The following is a 15,583-nucleotide window of genomic DNA, read 5'->3' as shown; positions in this document are numbered from 1 at the left end:
AAAATTCCACCTTCTACAAGAAGCCTTTCTCAATCCCTCTTGATTCTAGTGCCTTTTGTCTGGTTAGTATTTCCAATTTATCCTGTATATAATTTGCTGGTACTAAGTTGTTTACTTCTTGTCTTCCCCATTTTATGGTGAGTTCCTTGAGAGCAGAGACTGTTGTTTTTTTTTTTTTATAGCTTATTCCTTAGACTTATTTGTAAGTCAGTAGTTCTTTATATATGGTCCACCTGCTACTTCTACAACACAGTCCTGGAGGTATGTTGTCTTAATTTCTACTGAATTGGGGAAGAAGAAATCATCCAGAAAATCTTTAACCATCATGTGGAAAACCTTGAAAGTCCATGCTTTGCCCTCAAGGCTCCATTATTATCTTTTACTACTGCTCAATCCATTTCATTATCTGATCTAAATTAATTCTCCAGTTTTTCTGGGATTCTGCTGGGCAGCCAGTGTACTATTTCATGGTTATAGGAGGCCATGGTTTCTTCATAAACAATTTGTAGCTTCTTTACACTGTATCCCCTCTTTTCAAGTCTTGTATATAATATAGAATCATCTGTTTGAAGGGCAAGAATGACATGAAACCACTGTTCAGGGAAGAAGTCATGGAAATCAACAATAACTCCGCTCTCTTTTATTTTCTAACTCATCACTACTCTGTCTTCATCCAAAATGGTACATTTCACATTCTTCATCAAAGCCATTATGTAACTACCCTTCTTGTGCTAAATCACCCACATTAATGTATGTCAGTCCTGTTCTGGATGCAAATTCTTCACCGAGTGTGACCTTTCTAACCACTGGTGTACCCATGAAGAGGAAGTTGGGCAGCCTTGTGGTCTGGCCACTCCTCTTGCCTGCTCTCCATGAGGGAGCAGCAGGCAGAGGACAGGCAGGAGCCGAGAGGTCGGGTCCAGGGTCCACAGAGACTTTTTTACCTTTTTCTTCTTTCATAACCCCAGCACATAGCACAGTGCCTGGCATGTAGTAGGGGCTTAATACAAGTTTTTAAACTGATTTTATAAGTCTTTTCATTTATAAAATGAAAGGTGTGATGATTTCTAACTGCCATAAACTTCATCATGCTATGATTTTTCACCATTTTATCTGCTTTCATTAGTCAAAGGACAACTTAGAGATTTATGAAGACTCAATCACATTGACTATTCCGGGTGAGTCACTACTGCCTTCTAAAAATAGTGAGCTAGACTAGTAGAGGAATTCATATAGAGTCCACAGTCCCCATGACAAACATTAAAAAGCATTATTTATAACACAAAAAACAGAAGCCACTGTATTTTACTTCTTTTTTATTTCAACCCATTGCAAGGTCAAAAGTTTCACGGAAAAATAGAAACCTACAAAGGCTGAATTTTCTTGTTGCACTCGGAAAGGGGCATTCAGGACAAATGACCAAGCTTGTCCACTTGAGCAATGTGATGCATTGTCCTTATTCTGAAAGGGCTGTAGACAGTTTGGAGAAGATAAAAAGCCCAGCATTCAATTTGTCTACATATATTTGTGACATTCCAAGCAAAAATGCTACATTTTCCAGAACTGTTGCAAACCTCATTTTGAAGCATCTAATTTATAAGGACACACTGAACAACAGTCCCTAGAGTCCTTGCAGTGGATGAGGTTTTGGTTGTCCTGTGCAGTGAATACTTTGGGGCTAGATGTGAGCTTTTTCTGAATGTACCAAATTGAGATTTGCCTGTGTCTCAAAGAATAAATGCAACTCCTTTAGTAAAGCTTGAGTATTTTAGAGCACTGTACTTCAGGTTTAAACAATGCAATGTTTAAGGGGAAAAACTCAAGTACACATCTCCAAAAACATTCAGCAACTGAACAACACCACTCTGGAGGTTATAACTTCCACCAGAAGCCATGACATTTCTATTTTTGATGGCTGTCACTTCTTTTGTCATTTTTTTTAACTATTTAAAATATATTCAGACATATATAGAAAATTAAACTTTTGCTTATTCATTCGAGCTATGACTACACATATTGTGTTATAAATCAGTTTTAGATTAAAAACCAGTTAAAATATTGCCAACTAAGGTATTTTTTCAGTAGTTGGGAAATGAGTATGAAAATCATATAGTACAAGGTGTAAGAAATATAGTTTGTTGATTATAAACAGCCCCTTTCTTCTAGAGTAATAATGTCCTTCCAGAGAAAGTTAGCAATCTCCTGCATAGTCATGGAAAACTCTTATGTTGCTTACTGACTAGGTTTTCTTTTTAAAATATGATTTGGACTTTTAAAAAACAGGCAACATTGACATGGTAACATAATCAGAGGAGACAGTTGTTCAAAAAAGTAACTTTAAATAAGTGAATGATATACATATTTAACACCATGCTTACTTCCCAAAGCTACTATCATCTACAACTTTGGGGGAAAATAAGGTACCTGTGGAAATGGAAAACTAATTTGATATATCTGTTGAAGACAGAATAGTGGCTAATGGCCATAGTATGGAAGAATAAATAGCAAATTTATGAAATAGGGCTCTGTTTCTAGCTCTACTCTGAAGGATAGTACACTTTATGTTAAGCAGATCCTATGCCTTGATTACATATGTCAACACAGGAAAGAATTGACTGAGTTTGGGTTACTGCTATCAAATATTGGACATGGAAATTAAAAAAAAACATTTTCATTTACTGATAGGCATTTTACTGATAGCTAGACGTCTTTCTTAAAACAAATAAATGATTAATATTGACAACAAAAGTGTAAACAGGAGTGTAATTAACAAATTTTCTAATTGTTAGTCAACACTCATTCTTTACCTGTGACATACCTACCACTCAAAAAACAAGAACATGCAAAAACAAATCCTTCCTACATATCGGCATTTCTAAATCCAAAAGAAAAGGAAACAAAAACCAACTGAAAGATTGTCTATTTAAATATTAATTAGTTATCGTTCATTAACATTCCTATTAAAATCATAGAAAAAGATTTTCATAATTATTAAAATTAAGAAAACAATTAAATGATCTATAGATTCTGTCATAACAGCACATCCTTAATTAAAATGGTGGCTTCACTGTACATAATATGGAGATTAGTCCCAATTTTAGTCAAAATATAATCTGCTCTTAAATTGGTGCTTGCAGTGAAACCACAGCTAACACAAATATTAACTTAAACCCTATGAAAAGCTTTAGTACTCTACATAACTCAAACCACTTGTAGAACAATGAATAATTTACTGAGTTGGCCCAGAGAATTTAGATTGCTTTTTGCTTACAACAATTTTACAAGGGCTCTACTCTGTCTAGTGCCCACATCACCCCATGGTGGTAAGTTAGATGATGCTCCCGGATGCACTCAGTTCGACACTATGATGGTGCATTACATGACTCCCTAGTGGCCTGAAACAGTACCCAAATGCCAACAAACGACATCTGTAATAGAAGGGATCTGGCACAAGGTGTTTTTTTCTTTTTAATACTGGTTTCTAGGGCTCATAATCAGTGTAAGATCACTTCTATTTAACTATGGCTTGTCGAAGTCAACAATTATATTACATCAGTTAAAGAAAGTAGCCACTCCTTTGGGGAAATCTGAACATTTTAAAGATAGTAGGAATTTAATGCTCAGAATAATAAATCCAATCTGGTTATTCTATCTTAAATATTTTTTCAGAAAAGGGCCCCAAACCTAAGATCCATTGTTTTAAAAATCCTTAATTTTGAAAAATAAAAAATAAGAGACTCATCTGGTTAACAGCTAACATCTGTTCTTACATTCTGTAGGATCCAAATGGCAAATACACACTCACTCGTGCACACACACACACACATATAGACACCGAGGAAGGTGAAAGTTAAAACATTCCCAAGAGATCGTATCGTATACCCCAAATCTGTAATTCCTATTACACCTGCTGAATATATCAGAGAGCTGACTTAAATACTAAAGGGAGTGTTAAGAGGCATTAGACACATTGGGAGTCCAGCCCATCTGATAAGCGCGTTCCAGGGTCCTCTTGCAGTCTTGCAGCACAGTGCTGAAAGTTATGTGTGGATACTGGTGTACAAGTTGCTCCACGGTCACTTCATTCACCTACAACCAAAGACGAAAATCCAGGATATCAGAAGCAACAAAGATAAATGAAATCACCTCTAAATCCTTCCATTCTAGGAGAATCGGAGAATCGAGATTTCCAAAGATCATTTAGTCCCCTCTGCATTCCAAATGAATCCTCTCTCAAATGTACTAAACCAAGAGGTTCCTCTTCCCAGCTTTCTCCTGGGTTGTAGAACTTAATACCAAAAGGGTTCATTCCATCTGGGATCGTTTCTCTCTAAGCTCATTTGATTTTGCAATGTGTAAATCGCAGCATAACAAATTCAAACTATCAATATCCAATAAAAATCTAGCGATTGTGAAGTGACTTATCAATAAGATAGTTTTGAACTATATAAAGGGCACAAGGGAAATCAGAGCTTACTTACTGTTACCTCTTTGTGTAGGACAAACACATGTGTAACGATACAGAGGATTCACGACAAGCTTTTAGGAAATTTCTATTTTTGTCCTTTAAATGTAATGGTATCATAAAATTCAAGCCCTTTATGAAAAGGGTTGAAATTTGAGAAATCAATAATTAAAACATACAAGGCTGGCTAAGGCTGGCAGGTCAGGGATATCCCCATGGACCTTAACCATCTTGATTAGACAAGGAAACCAGACAAGCCTAATTAAAACTAACACCTTTACAATTGCAGTGCTGTGAAGGGATTAATTTGTCAATTATTTTAAAGGGGATTGCCATTCATATCACAGAAGGAGACAGCTTCTTTTTCCCTTTAGATCAATAAATGATTAACCTAAGGACCACAACTTTTAGGTATTTTTATTTGAAATCTTTATTAAAGACTGGATCATTTTCAAATTCATCATTATTTTTATTTCAATATTTAACAAGCTAATCTGAAAGAAGATGCTAGTGATATAGTACATCTTTGTGGTTCCTCTCTCATATCCCGAAGAGGAAAAAAAAAAACCACCCAGGTGGGACCAATGGGGAAAACACACAGAACAACTTGATAGACTAACCCTGCTTATAGCAAAGGTTGGAAGGATAACGAACTTGAAGAGTCAGATTTTTCTTGTCCTCTGAAATGTCAAGATGTCTGTGTTCTCCTGTACTGGAGTGCTCTGATAGGAATCCAGAGATTTCACTTTTGCACACATTTTTTACCAGTGACTTGATCATAGATGTAGGCATGTCTTTCCCAGAATATCTGACCACACAAAATTGATTTGCGTGTAAAGGTAATCTGACTTCAAGTTCAACTAAGCAATTGTTCTAATTAAAAAAAAAAAGATGTTGCTTTTGGAAAAACATCTTTTTATGAGTCAAAATGAAACCCATCACACTATTTTTTAGACTTAAGCAGTAATAAGCAAGTAGATATGAGAATATAGAAGTATTTCATTTGAAAAAAATCCCACCTTATGGAGCTTCTTAAAATACTACTTTATTCAAGAGAGGTTTTAGTAAACACTATTGTCTAAGGGCTCAATCCCCCCTCCCCCAATGCTCTCCCACAGAGTCAAGATTATTTCAGTACTAACATTTTCTTCCCTTTAGAAAATGTTATTCTTTGTGGCTTTTAATGAGAAACATACCATACCATATCCCAAATGACCTATTTTTTAAAAAGACATTAGGGATTTGGTGGGGTGTGTTTTTTATTAGGGAACATTAGTAGAATGTTAGAGCTGGAAAGGGCTTAGAACTCATCTGTCCTCTCATTTCATAGATAAGGAAGTTGAAGCTCAGAGATGTTGAGAGATTTGGCCAGTGTCACAGAGCAAGTTAGTGCCAGACCTGAGACTGTGTTAACTATTTTGAGACTACTGAAGCTGAAGGTCTTACTGAAATGTACTGCTGGACAACTTCTGTACTAGGGGCTTTTAGGGAACTGATTGTCTGTGGTTGGGCTTTTAGTGAAAAACATTTCTATTTCATGGTTTATATGTATACGTATATGTGTGTGTGCGTTTGTGTGTGTGTGTATACATGTGTGTGTATGTGTGTATATATATATATACATGTATAGTCTACTATAGTCTACTCTAACCCTTTATTGTACACCAAGATCATTACTTTTCTTTTAAAAGTACCCAGGAATTAGGGTATCATTATTCACTTTTAGAACAGACCCACTCTAGGGTTTCTTTTTAAGCAAGCTCCCCTAGGACATTTAAAATATATGCCAAATTAACAAAAATTCAATTTAAATGCCCCTGTCTAATTCATGGGTAAATCTGTTATATGCTAAATTGCAACAATAACATGGCAACTTTGCCTTGTTTTGATGTGACATAACCAATATTAATTTTATCCCATGTAGTCAGAATACAACTTACTCAAATCCCTTTTGCTAACATGGAGCTCTATAGAATTGGTGGTGGTAGGAAACAAATACTAAGTTTCAGAGCTTTGCTGGAATCATACAACAGAAAGAATATGAATTCTACAACAGAAGCTGTTAAGGTCAAGTAAATCCATTAGCTTCCTATAGTAAAGACTATTTGATATGTTTAGTGTTTCCTTGCCATATATTGTGACAAATTCTTTACTAAAGTCATGTTCTTTTGCCCCCTTCAAATAAAAATTGTGCCTTTTCCTTTGGACAGACTGCCTATAAAATTTACAGAAAGGGTTTAGCAGAAACAAAGCAGCAAGGTAGTAAAAGTCATTTTAAATCATTACCCTTACACACACCTGCAGATTCTTTGTCACAACTCTAGAAATTAGGATGAAATGGAATTATTCTCTGTTCCAAATCAGAAAATTATACAGTAGAAAAGGTGAATATGAAGAATTTAAGCTTAAAAAATGCTTCACCATGATTTCAGGGTCTTTACATATTCAGTGTCTTTTGCCATGACTGAAAACTATCAGTGACAACTTCTCTATTGCATGTTTGATTTGAAAAAATGCAGCACATCTTCAAGAAACGTGCAGCACAATCATTTGGGGGAAATTACAGTGATGAAAGGGAAAAGCAGGTAACAGGTATTTTTTTTTAATGGCAGAAAGATTAGATTTTGCATTTCTCTTCAAGCCTGCAGAACCATAATTTACATTTTCAAAATTACTGAAACTTTTTAAAGAAGGTGGTAGCAATTTGTATGGCATTTTAATCTATTTTGAGTTAACATCTATTAGTAATTTTTGAAAATGCAAGGCAAATTGCTATGCTAATTATGGTAAATCATACATTTTATTGCCGTTGCTGCTACTGAACTGTGATGAGAGAACTTTTAAAGTTTTGGTTTCAGCTTCTTAAAGTTAGGGCATTTACCTGATTTTCTAGGCTTTTAAGTTATTTCTCTATATCCATAACAGAAGTATATGGTTTTCCTCATAACATCCCCAAATCCCAAAACAAACTCGGTTCTGTCCTCAATTTCTTCTTCTTTCCACCTTCCATTATATACAACAGATTAATTCAAGCAGAGATTTTATAAAACAAATTTCTGTTAAATAGGTTATTTTTTCCCTCTTCTTTAGATTAGAAAATAGGAGATGTGTTTGTGAAAAAAAATGGGCAAATGGATCATACTTCAGAAATCAATAAATCTGTTTAAATAAAAATTAGCACAATACTAATAACACAATAATTATAATGATGAATATTTTCTGTATCATATTAAAATGAGCCATTCAATGAAAAATAAATTATGTAAAAGACAATACTATATGATACTACAACATCCTGACGGTAGGAATCTTGTCATATCTAAACATTCCTTTTCTTTCTCGGTGCCTAGCACAGTACACCATGAACACTAAATAAATATCATTTGAATTAAGGAATACAAGAAATTCAAGTAGCAAAGTCATCAATCTCACATGCTGTTGCTATACGAGATGTAAGGTCTTAGAAATTTAGCTTACTCTAACACAAACCTTTAAATCCCATAATATTTTTCATTTTACACCCATAGGAAATTTTAAATATATTTTTTCCCACCTTGAAATGACTGGGATTCCCTTAGGTTTGCTGAGATCATCCAAGAAACCTACGCACCCAATTTGTTTCAGTATCCTCAGACAAGAAGATAAAGAATGAAATGCCTAATCTTTGCTCAGCTATTTTTTTTTCTAAGGAAAGTTGTAGGAAAATGATCAAATTAGCAAGCTACATTTTATTCGTTAATAACTAATGCCTTACTAGGAACTTTTTTTTTTGCTCTTTAGTTTTATTTTTGGTTCCAAATTCTCTTCCTTTCTCCAAACCTTCTTTCCCCATTATTCAGCATCCAACTGTTTAGATGATTACTCTTGTAATACACCTCAAGATCTACGACCAGGAGGCCTTTTTCCTTCATACTTTTTTCTATGATTCCTTTGACAGTCTTGGACCTTTTAATCTTCCAAATGAACTGTTATTAATTTTTATAGCTCTATAAATTTTTTGGTAGCTTGATCGGTATAGCACTTTAGATGGCATTGCTAGTTGGCCTACATATGAGCAATTAAGATTTCTCCAATTATTTAGACCTATCTTTACTTGGGTGGAATGTTCTGTAACTGTATGCATAAAGTTCTTATGATGCCCAAATATTAGACTGCAGTTATTTTAATGGGATTTCTCTATCTCTTCCAGCTTGGATCTTTTGGTCATATCTAGACTGTGATGATGACTTGTTTGGGTTTATTTGATATCCTGCAAATTTGCTAAAGTTGTTGAACATTTTGAGTAGTTTTTAGTTGACTATATAGGGTTCTCTAAGTACCATCTGCAAAAAAACGATAGCTTTGTTTCCTCATGATCTATACTTATTCCTTCAATTTCCTTTTCTTGTCTTATTGCTAAGGCTAGTATTTCTAGTACATTATTTAATGATATGGTGACAGTGATTTATCCTTGATCTTGCTGGGAAGGCTTCTAGCTTTCCGCCCTCTTCTCTTGGTTTTTAGATAGATACTACTCCACTTGTTCTTATTCTATTTAAAAAAACAGGAATGGGTATTGTTTTTTGTCAAAAGCTTTTCTACATCTATTGAGGTGATTATATAATTTTTGTTATTTTTGTTATTGACATGGTCAATTATGTTTAATGTTTTCCTAATATTGAACCAGTCCTACATTCCTGATATAAATTGTCTAGTCATAGTATTTGATTTTTACATTACTATAATTCCCTTGCTAGCTATTTTATTTGAAAATTTTATTTAGGAATTAAAATGATACTTGTGTCATTGAAGGAATTTAGTAGGACTCTTTTTTAACCTTTTTTCCACAAGTAGTTCATATTGGCCTGGGAGACTTGGAATTTTACTTTAATATTACTGAGAGTTTTTATTCTGGGATTTCTTTCATAAGGTGTTCAGTGGATTCTTTCCATTTCTACTTTGCCCTCTGGTTCCAAGACAATTTCTTGAAATATGATATCTAGGCTTTTTTTTTTTTTATCCTGGCTTTTAGGTGGCCTAATTATCTCCCCTTGATCTATTTTCCAGGTCAGTTGTTTTTTCCTGAGATAGTTTACATTTTCTTCTATTTTCATTGCTTTGTTTTTGTTTTATTGTTTTTTGATGTCTCACAGAATTGCGAGCGTCTACTTGACCAATTTTAATTTTTAATGATTTATGTTCTTCAGTTTTTGCTTGCTTTGGCACCTCTTTTACCAAGCTGTAAATTATCTCTTTGTGATTTTCTTGCATTGCTGTTATTTCTTTTCCCAATTTTTTCTCTACCACACTTGTTTGATTTTAAAATATTTCTTGTTGGGCTTGTGTTTGATCTGCATTTTTTTTCTTCGAGGCTTTGCTTATAGGTATTTTCAAATCATTATTTTTTTCTGAGAAGCTTTTTATGGTCAGTGTTTTTGATTTATTTGTTTTTTGGTTCATGTGACTAGCCTATTTCTTGACTCTCTTAGAGTTGGGTACTGTTCACCTTGCATGGGATGGGAGTTGTGGAATAGGGGTGGGGTGGGGAAATGGCTAGCCTGAACTTCAGTGCTTTATATCTTTCTGGTGCTTCCACAGCTTGGTATGGGGACTTGTAAGTTGGTAGTGCTTCTAAAGTGGTTTGATCTAGCAAAGCAGTCTAGTCATTTTCCTCCTGGTCTGTACTCTGGTTCTTACTCAGATAGACCCCCTGCTCCCTTGGGACCACAACTTCTCTCTGCCCTGTAATTGATGCCTGGAACTAAGAAGCTGACAAATAGTGACTTGTTCCATGCCCAGCACTAGCATTGGGCTATAAAGTGCTCTTGGACTCTTGGAGTCACTTTATAACTAGGCGTTCAGTTCCCTTTCCATCTCTGTGCACTGGCCTCTCCCAGCACCACCACCACTGCTGTCACAGCCACCTCCAAGGCTCATAGCCTGTGGCATTTCTGCTGTGCTATGCTCCAGGGTAGCGCCCATGCCAATATCTACAGATGTCCTTTCTTTCTGCCCTCTAAACTGTCCTGGGCTCAAAAAACAACTCACTGTGCCTTTTTTTTGGGTATCCTGTTCAGAATTCTGTTCTGTGTGCTTTCTAAACCTGTTCAGAGTGTTGTACTGCAAGAACTTAGAAAAATGCTCACTTTACTCTGCTTATTATTATTATTTAACCAGGGACTATTAACACAAAGTGCTCATTATTGCTGAACATCTTAGCTAACTTCCAAAGTTTAGCTATAGCACACAATGAGTATGCTACAAGTATGTGTGTAGAGAAGTAGATGGACGGATGTGTGTGTTTGTCCTCTGTTGCCGAAGAAGACCATGCCATCAGAGAAATAATGACATGACTTGCACTTGACTTTGTTTTAAGTGAGGGAGGGCTGTGCAGGTCACCAGCCTCACTTCTCCTCTCAGGATGACTGGAGATGACCCAGGATGAGGCAATTGGGGTTAAGTGACTTGCCCAAGGTCACACAGCTAGTGAGTGTCAAGTGTCTGAGGTGAGATTTGAACTCAGGTCTTCTTGACTCCTGCACTGGTGCTCTATCCACTGCACCACCTAGATAAATAGATACTAGACCCGTGACTTCATTAGCATATATCCTGGGTGAGGAAATCTCCTAATCAACCATTTTATGGATTTGTAGTCTTAAGTAGTTGCCTAGAGCAATGAGGGGCTAAGTGAATTATTTAGTGTAACACAGAGTATGTCAAAGAGGGGAACTTGATACCAGGTCTTCCTGGCTTTGAGGCCTTCTTTTTATCTACAATGCCATGGCATGTGCTTGTGTGTGTGTGTGTGTGTGTGTGTGTGTGTGTGTGTGTGTGTGCGTGTGAATTCAAAGTTTCAAAAAATTTTAAAGATTCTTAGAAAAAAGGAGGGTAAAGATCAGCTTTAAACAGAAACCATGTTGTCCTTGTAATATGCTTTAGATCACATGAACAAAAAACAGGAAATAGAAATAAATAAGTTCAGGAAACTTAAAAGCCTATTACGGAGGTATGACATAGTAATGATGAGGGTCTTCTATAGTGTAGATGTTTTCTAGAGCTTTTTTCTTGCTAAAAGTAAAGCTAAAAATTTCTTACCTCACCTTCAAGATACTATATCCTTAGGTACTGAAGGAAATGGAAAATTTGATTTAGACTGTCAGTGAAACATCATGGAAACCTGAAGAATTATCAGAGAAATGGAGAAGGGCAAATATGGTGATTTTCAGAAAAGAAAAATGCATAGAGCATGCAAACTTGAAATTCAGTTTTCAGCTTAACTTGAGCAAACCTGACTTCCATTCTTGGTGAGGGACTCAACAGAAAAAAGCCATCTTGAGACATTTATGGATGAAATCGGGAGGTCAACAAACAGGAAAAAATATGGAAAAGATCTGCCATTATGTTTATAATAATCCTGGACTCTTTACATCATAGTCCTAGACATGGTTATAGAGGAGACAGAAATGACACTGATGAGAACAAAGCTAAATATACACCAAATATACACAGAGGAACTGTGTGTGTATCTGTCTGTCAGTCTTTGTATCTATCATATCTTGATACATACAAATAGACACTGAAATTAAACAGAGGAAGAGGGAGGGCTGAATTGCTCTGGGGAAATTTTGAAGTTCTTTTAATATCCACAAACTTCTTGCTTTATTTATTAAAGGTCCACCTTTTAAATAACAGTCTACCACAGTTCCATACAAGACATGGAATACTACTGTCCCTGAAGAATTAAAAATTAGTAATATTAATGGTGCAGTGGAGAGGTGTATTTAAAAATTTGAGTTGAGTATTATTATAGAGATGAGGAGTAAGCCGTGACCACAAAAAGTCAGCATGGCTTCACGCTAGATTACTTAAATTTCCTTTTCTGACATGGTATTATTGGATTGCTAGATCATGAAAATGATAGCTTAGTTTGAATGGAGACCTTCAAAGATGCTCTGGTTAGCTAGCCAGAAGAAGTTAAAGAATGTCTATGCGTCATTCACAATCTTTCAAAGATACTTCCCTTAAATGTCATCACAAGTCTCCTGTATGCAAACTCTTCAGCTTTTCCATATGGGTCAGCTACAAATTGATGCACTACACATTGACCAGACTCCCATTATACAGGGCAAAGTAGTTTTCTCTTAAAAGCTATTGAAAGTGCCTTCAAGAATTAATTAACTTAGGAGACAAAGGCCTGAACCATTGACATAACTTTCTTATTCCAAATCCAGTCATTCCATAGCTGGAAGCAATGAAGAGTTTGGTCCTACCCAAAGTACCTTGGTGCTGAGCCAGCAAGTGTGGTCAGCTAGGATCAGGAAGCATAGCTTTTCACAGGCTCCCACAGATGGCTACTGTAGACCTCATATTACAATTCAACTCTCATTATACATGACACACAGGTGGCCGAAATAAAAAAAAAAAAATGTCAACATAGGAGTCCGGAATGCCTCCCCTAACACTTGACTGTTAATGGTGTTATGGGAAGCTCCTTCTAACTGAACCAATGCTACAATTATGATTGAATATTCTTTCCATATTATATGTTGTATGAACTAAGCTGAGTGGACTTATCATTTCCTTCTATTTTCCTTGAATATTACTGCTTGCTTTTCCCAAGGCTGTGGTTTGAAATGTTCCTAATAGATTGGTCTCCAATCACATATTCATTCACCTATTTATCCTTTCATTCAACGACTATTTACTGTTTGTTTTGGTCTCGTTAAGATTTGAAAAGCAAATTGTAGTTTACAAGAAAATCTCAAATCCCTTTAGGATCCATTAGAAAGAAAAAAAATTGCCATTCTAAGTACAGCCTGTGCTTTCAACCATAACCTGAACACCTATGTGTCAAGTATAATGAGGGCTGAATATGGGGTCTATAGGAGCCATCTCTGAACAAGTATGTGCAAAGCTACCCCTTTTGATTCTAACTGACCAGCCTTGCTAGTTCAGAGCCAAGGTACTTTGGTGTGACAAAACTCCTCACTGCTTCCAGCTATGGAAAAACCTTATGTGGAATGGCATGTACTTTGAGATGATGAAGTGCTTCTCTATTGATAGCTGAGCTGAAGGAGCTAGTAATTCAGTAGATTTTTAAACAGGGTGCTCTGCTCCTAAAACTGTCTTCTTTGGACACAAAAAGCTGGGATATTCATTAGAAAAGCAGAAATGTTACCAGTACATGGCAACCAAAGCATATGTCCTGCCTAGATGAGCCTGAGACTGGATTTGGGGTTAGTTCTGTGTTTTTGCTTTCATGATCTTAGGTTAATAAGCACTGATCCCAAGGATGGACAGATCCATGTTTGGAGGCCACCTTGTGAGTTTAATAAGTTTGCAGTTCTTGGGTCCACTGGGTAGAGCTGACCAGGAGAATACCAGAGACAGGAAAAGGAGTTCAACATTGGGTCTAACTAGTTAGAAGTCATGGATATGGAGAGAGACAGTGGAGAGCCAAGCTTCTATTGAAGTTTAAGTATTAATTTAAGTTTAAGTATTAATCTTTTAGAACACTATAGTTATAAACCGGCTTACTGAATCCTAAGATAGAATATCAATGCATGCTGTGAGTCTATTGTATCTATCATTATTTCTTTTGTGTGTGGAAAGTATACGTGCTATACTTCATGCATATGGTACGCTGTATAAATCCAGTCAGCATGGTTAGTTCACTCTTACTCTAAGTAGGTAGACCATTCTGTGAAGAGGTCCCTCGGTGGTGTGAGTTGTTACTGTGATCATTTCTATAGTTAGTCATGTGAACAGATGCATATAAACCACTAGGCATAAAAACACACTGGTGAGGATTGAAGAACTTTGAGGAAACTCTTTGTGGAAATTATACCCCTCCCTTATGTGTTACCTTGGGAAAATGTTATGTCACCCTCAGACAACCGCACTTTAATTCACAGCTCATTACACTGTCCCCTTGGGCTCTGATTTTTATCTTAGTATCAATCACATTTCTAAACTGGGCATTGCTTTCCATACCAGAATAATCAACTCATCAACCTGTATCTTAAGTTACTGAAAACAAAATTTTCAACAAGGGGCTGTGGCTATTATTTTTAATAACAGTTCTGTTATTTTATTATTAAACTAGACTTCTCACCAATGTCATATAACTAGTCAAGAAACCAAGTCTTGTAGGACTTAATCCTTTCATGCCTAGAATTTTCATCATGGGGCTTCACTGTCTTGAACAGTGGTTATCTCAGTCACATACTACAAAGCTGATAATCCCACTCACTGACCCTTCACTTCTCTTGCACACTTTTCATCTGCCACCAGGAGCATACCCCCTATATCCCCTGAACACCTCCTCTTCTCCCCCATCCCTACTCCAAATTCCTCTGCTTTTTAATTCTCAAACTATTATCCCATCAACCCTCTCATTGCTCCTGGAATGAATGGATCAACACACTTCACTAAGGTTACACCTTTCATCCACGTATCTTTCCAAACCACATTATCTGTCCTTGTCCTTCCCTATATGTGAAATTTCTTCCTTTAAGGCAGGGCCTGTCTTCCTTTTTTAATCTATGTTCTCAGAACATAGTAATTAGCACATAGTAAGCACTTACACTTTGTCACTTATTCTTTGTTAGACAAAAACGTCAGTATCTGTTTTTGGACTCCATGCTGAAGTGCAGACAACTGAAATCCATATGTCTGATTCAGTGGAATTTGGAATGGAAGGGCTTTACATGGACTTCAACGTTCTCTTCTGTAAAATGAGAGGGCTGACCTAATAGCATCTTCTAAATCAGAGCTATAACCATCTGGTTGTTCTGGCATTCTTCACAGGAAGTCTCAGTTTTCTCCCAGCCCATAACCCCTGCACTGGCTATACTCTCCTTCTTTCCTTATTGTGACACCTTGGTGGAACAGTTCCACTCTACACTGTTTTCATATCTTGAAAGTCCCTCAACTTCTTGTCATATCATCACCTGTGCCCTGCAGAGCCTCAGTGCAGATCACTGCAATGGTCATTTAAATGGGAAGATCTCTCCCATCCATTAACAGGCTCATGTGACCTCCCTGGGTCACATGGAGCCTGCGGTGGTGGGAGGAGGTTGCTGAACAGGTGGAAGAGGAAGAGATAGAGCTGAGAGAAAACTGGTCAGAGTTTAGTCA

General features: G+C 36.4%; 1 protein-coding gene and 1 pseudogene across 2 annotated transcripts in view; both read right to left on the bottom strand.

Annotated features, from left to right (window-relative positions):
* Positions 1-296: 296 nt before the first annotated feature.
* LOC140496900 (adenylate kinase isoenzyme 6-like) lies at positions 297-1,081 on the bottom strand (annotated as a pseudogene).
* A 1,244-nt stretch (positions 1,082-2,325) lies between these two features.
* The window catches only part of FBXL17 (F-box and leucine rich repeat protein 17), a 493,494-nt gene continuing 480,236 nt past the window's right edge, over positions 2,326-15,583 (bottom strand). For both annotated transcript variants that reach the window (XM_072597278.1, XM_072597277.1), the window contains one exon: positions 2,326-4,089. In XM_072597278.1, coding sequence (XP_072453379.1) covers positions 3,952-4,089 — 138 coding nt within the window. In that variant the 3' untranslated portion in view covers positions 2,326-3,951. The remainder of the gene's footprint in view (positions 4,090-15,583) is intronic.

The sequence above is a fragment of the Notamacropus eugenii genome, chromosome 3, assembly GCF_028372415.1.
Source record: "Notamacropus eugenii isolate mMacEug1 chromosome 3, mMacEug1.pri_v2, whole genome shotgun sequence".
NCBI lineage: Eukaryota > Metazoa > Chordata > Mammalia > Diprotodontia > Macropodidae > Notamacropus > Notamacropus eugenii.
This window is presented reverse-complemented; position numbering and strand designations above follow the sequence as displayed.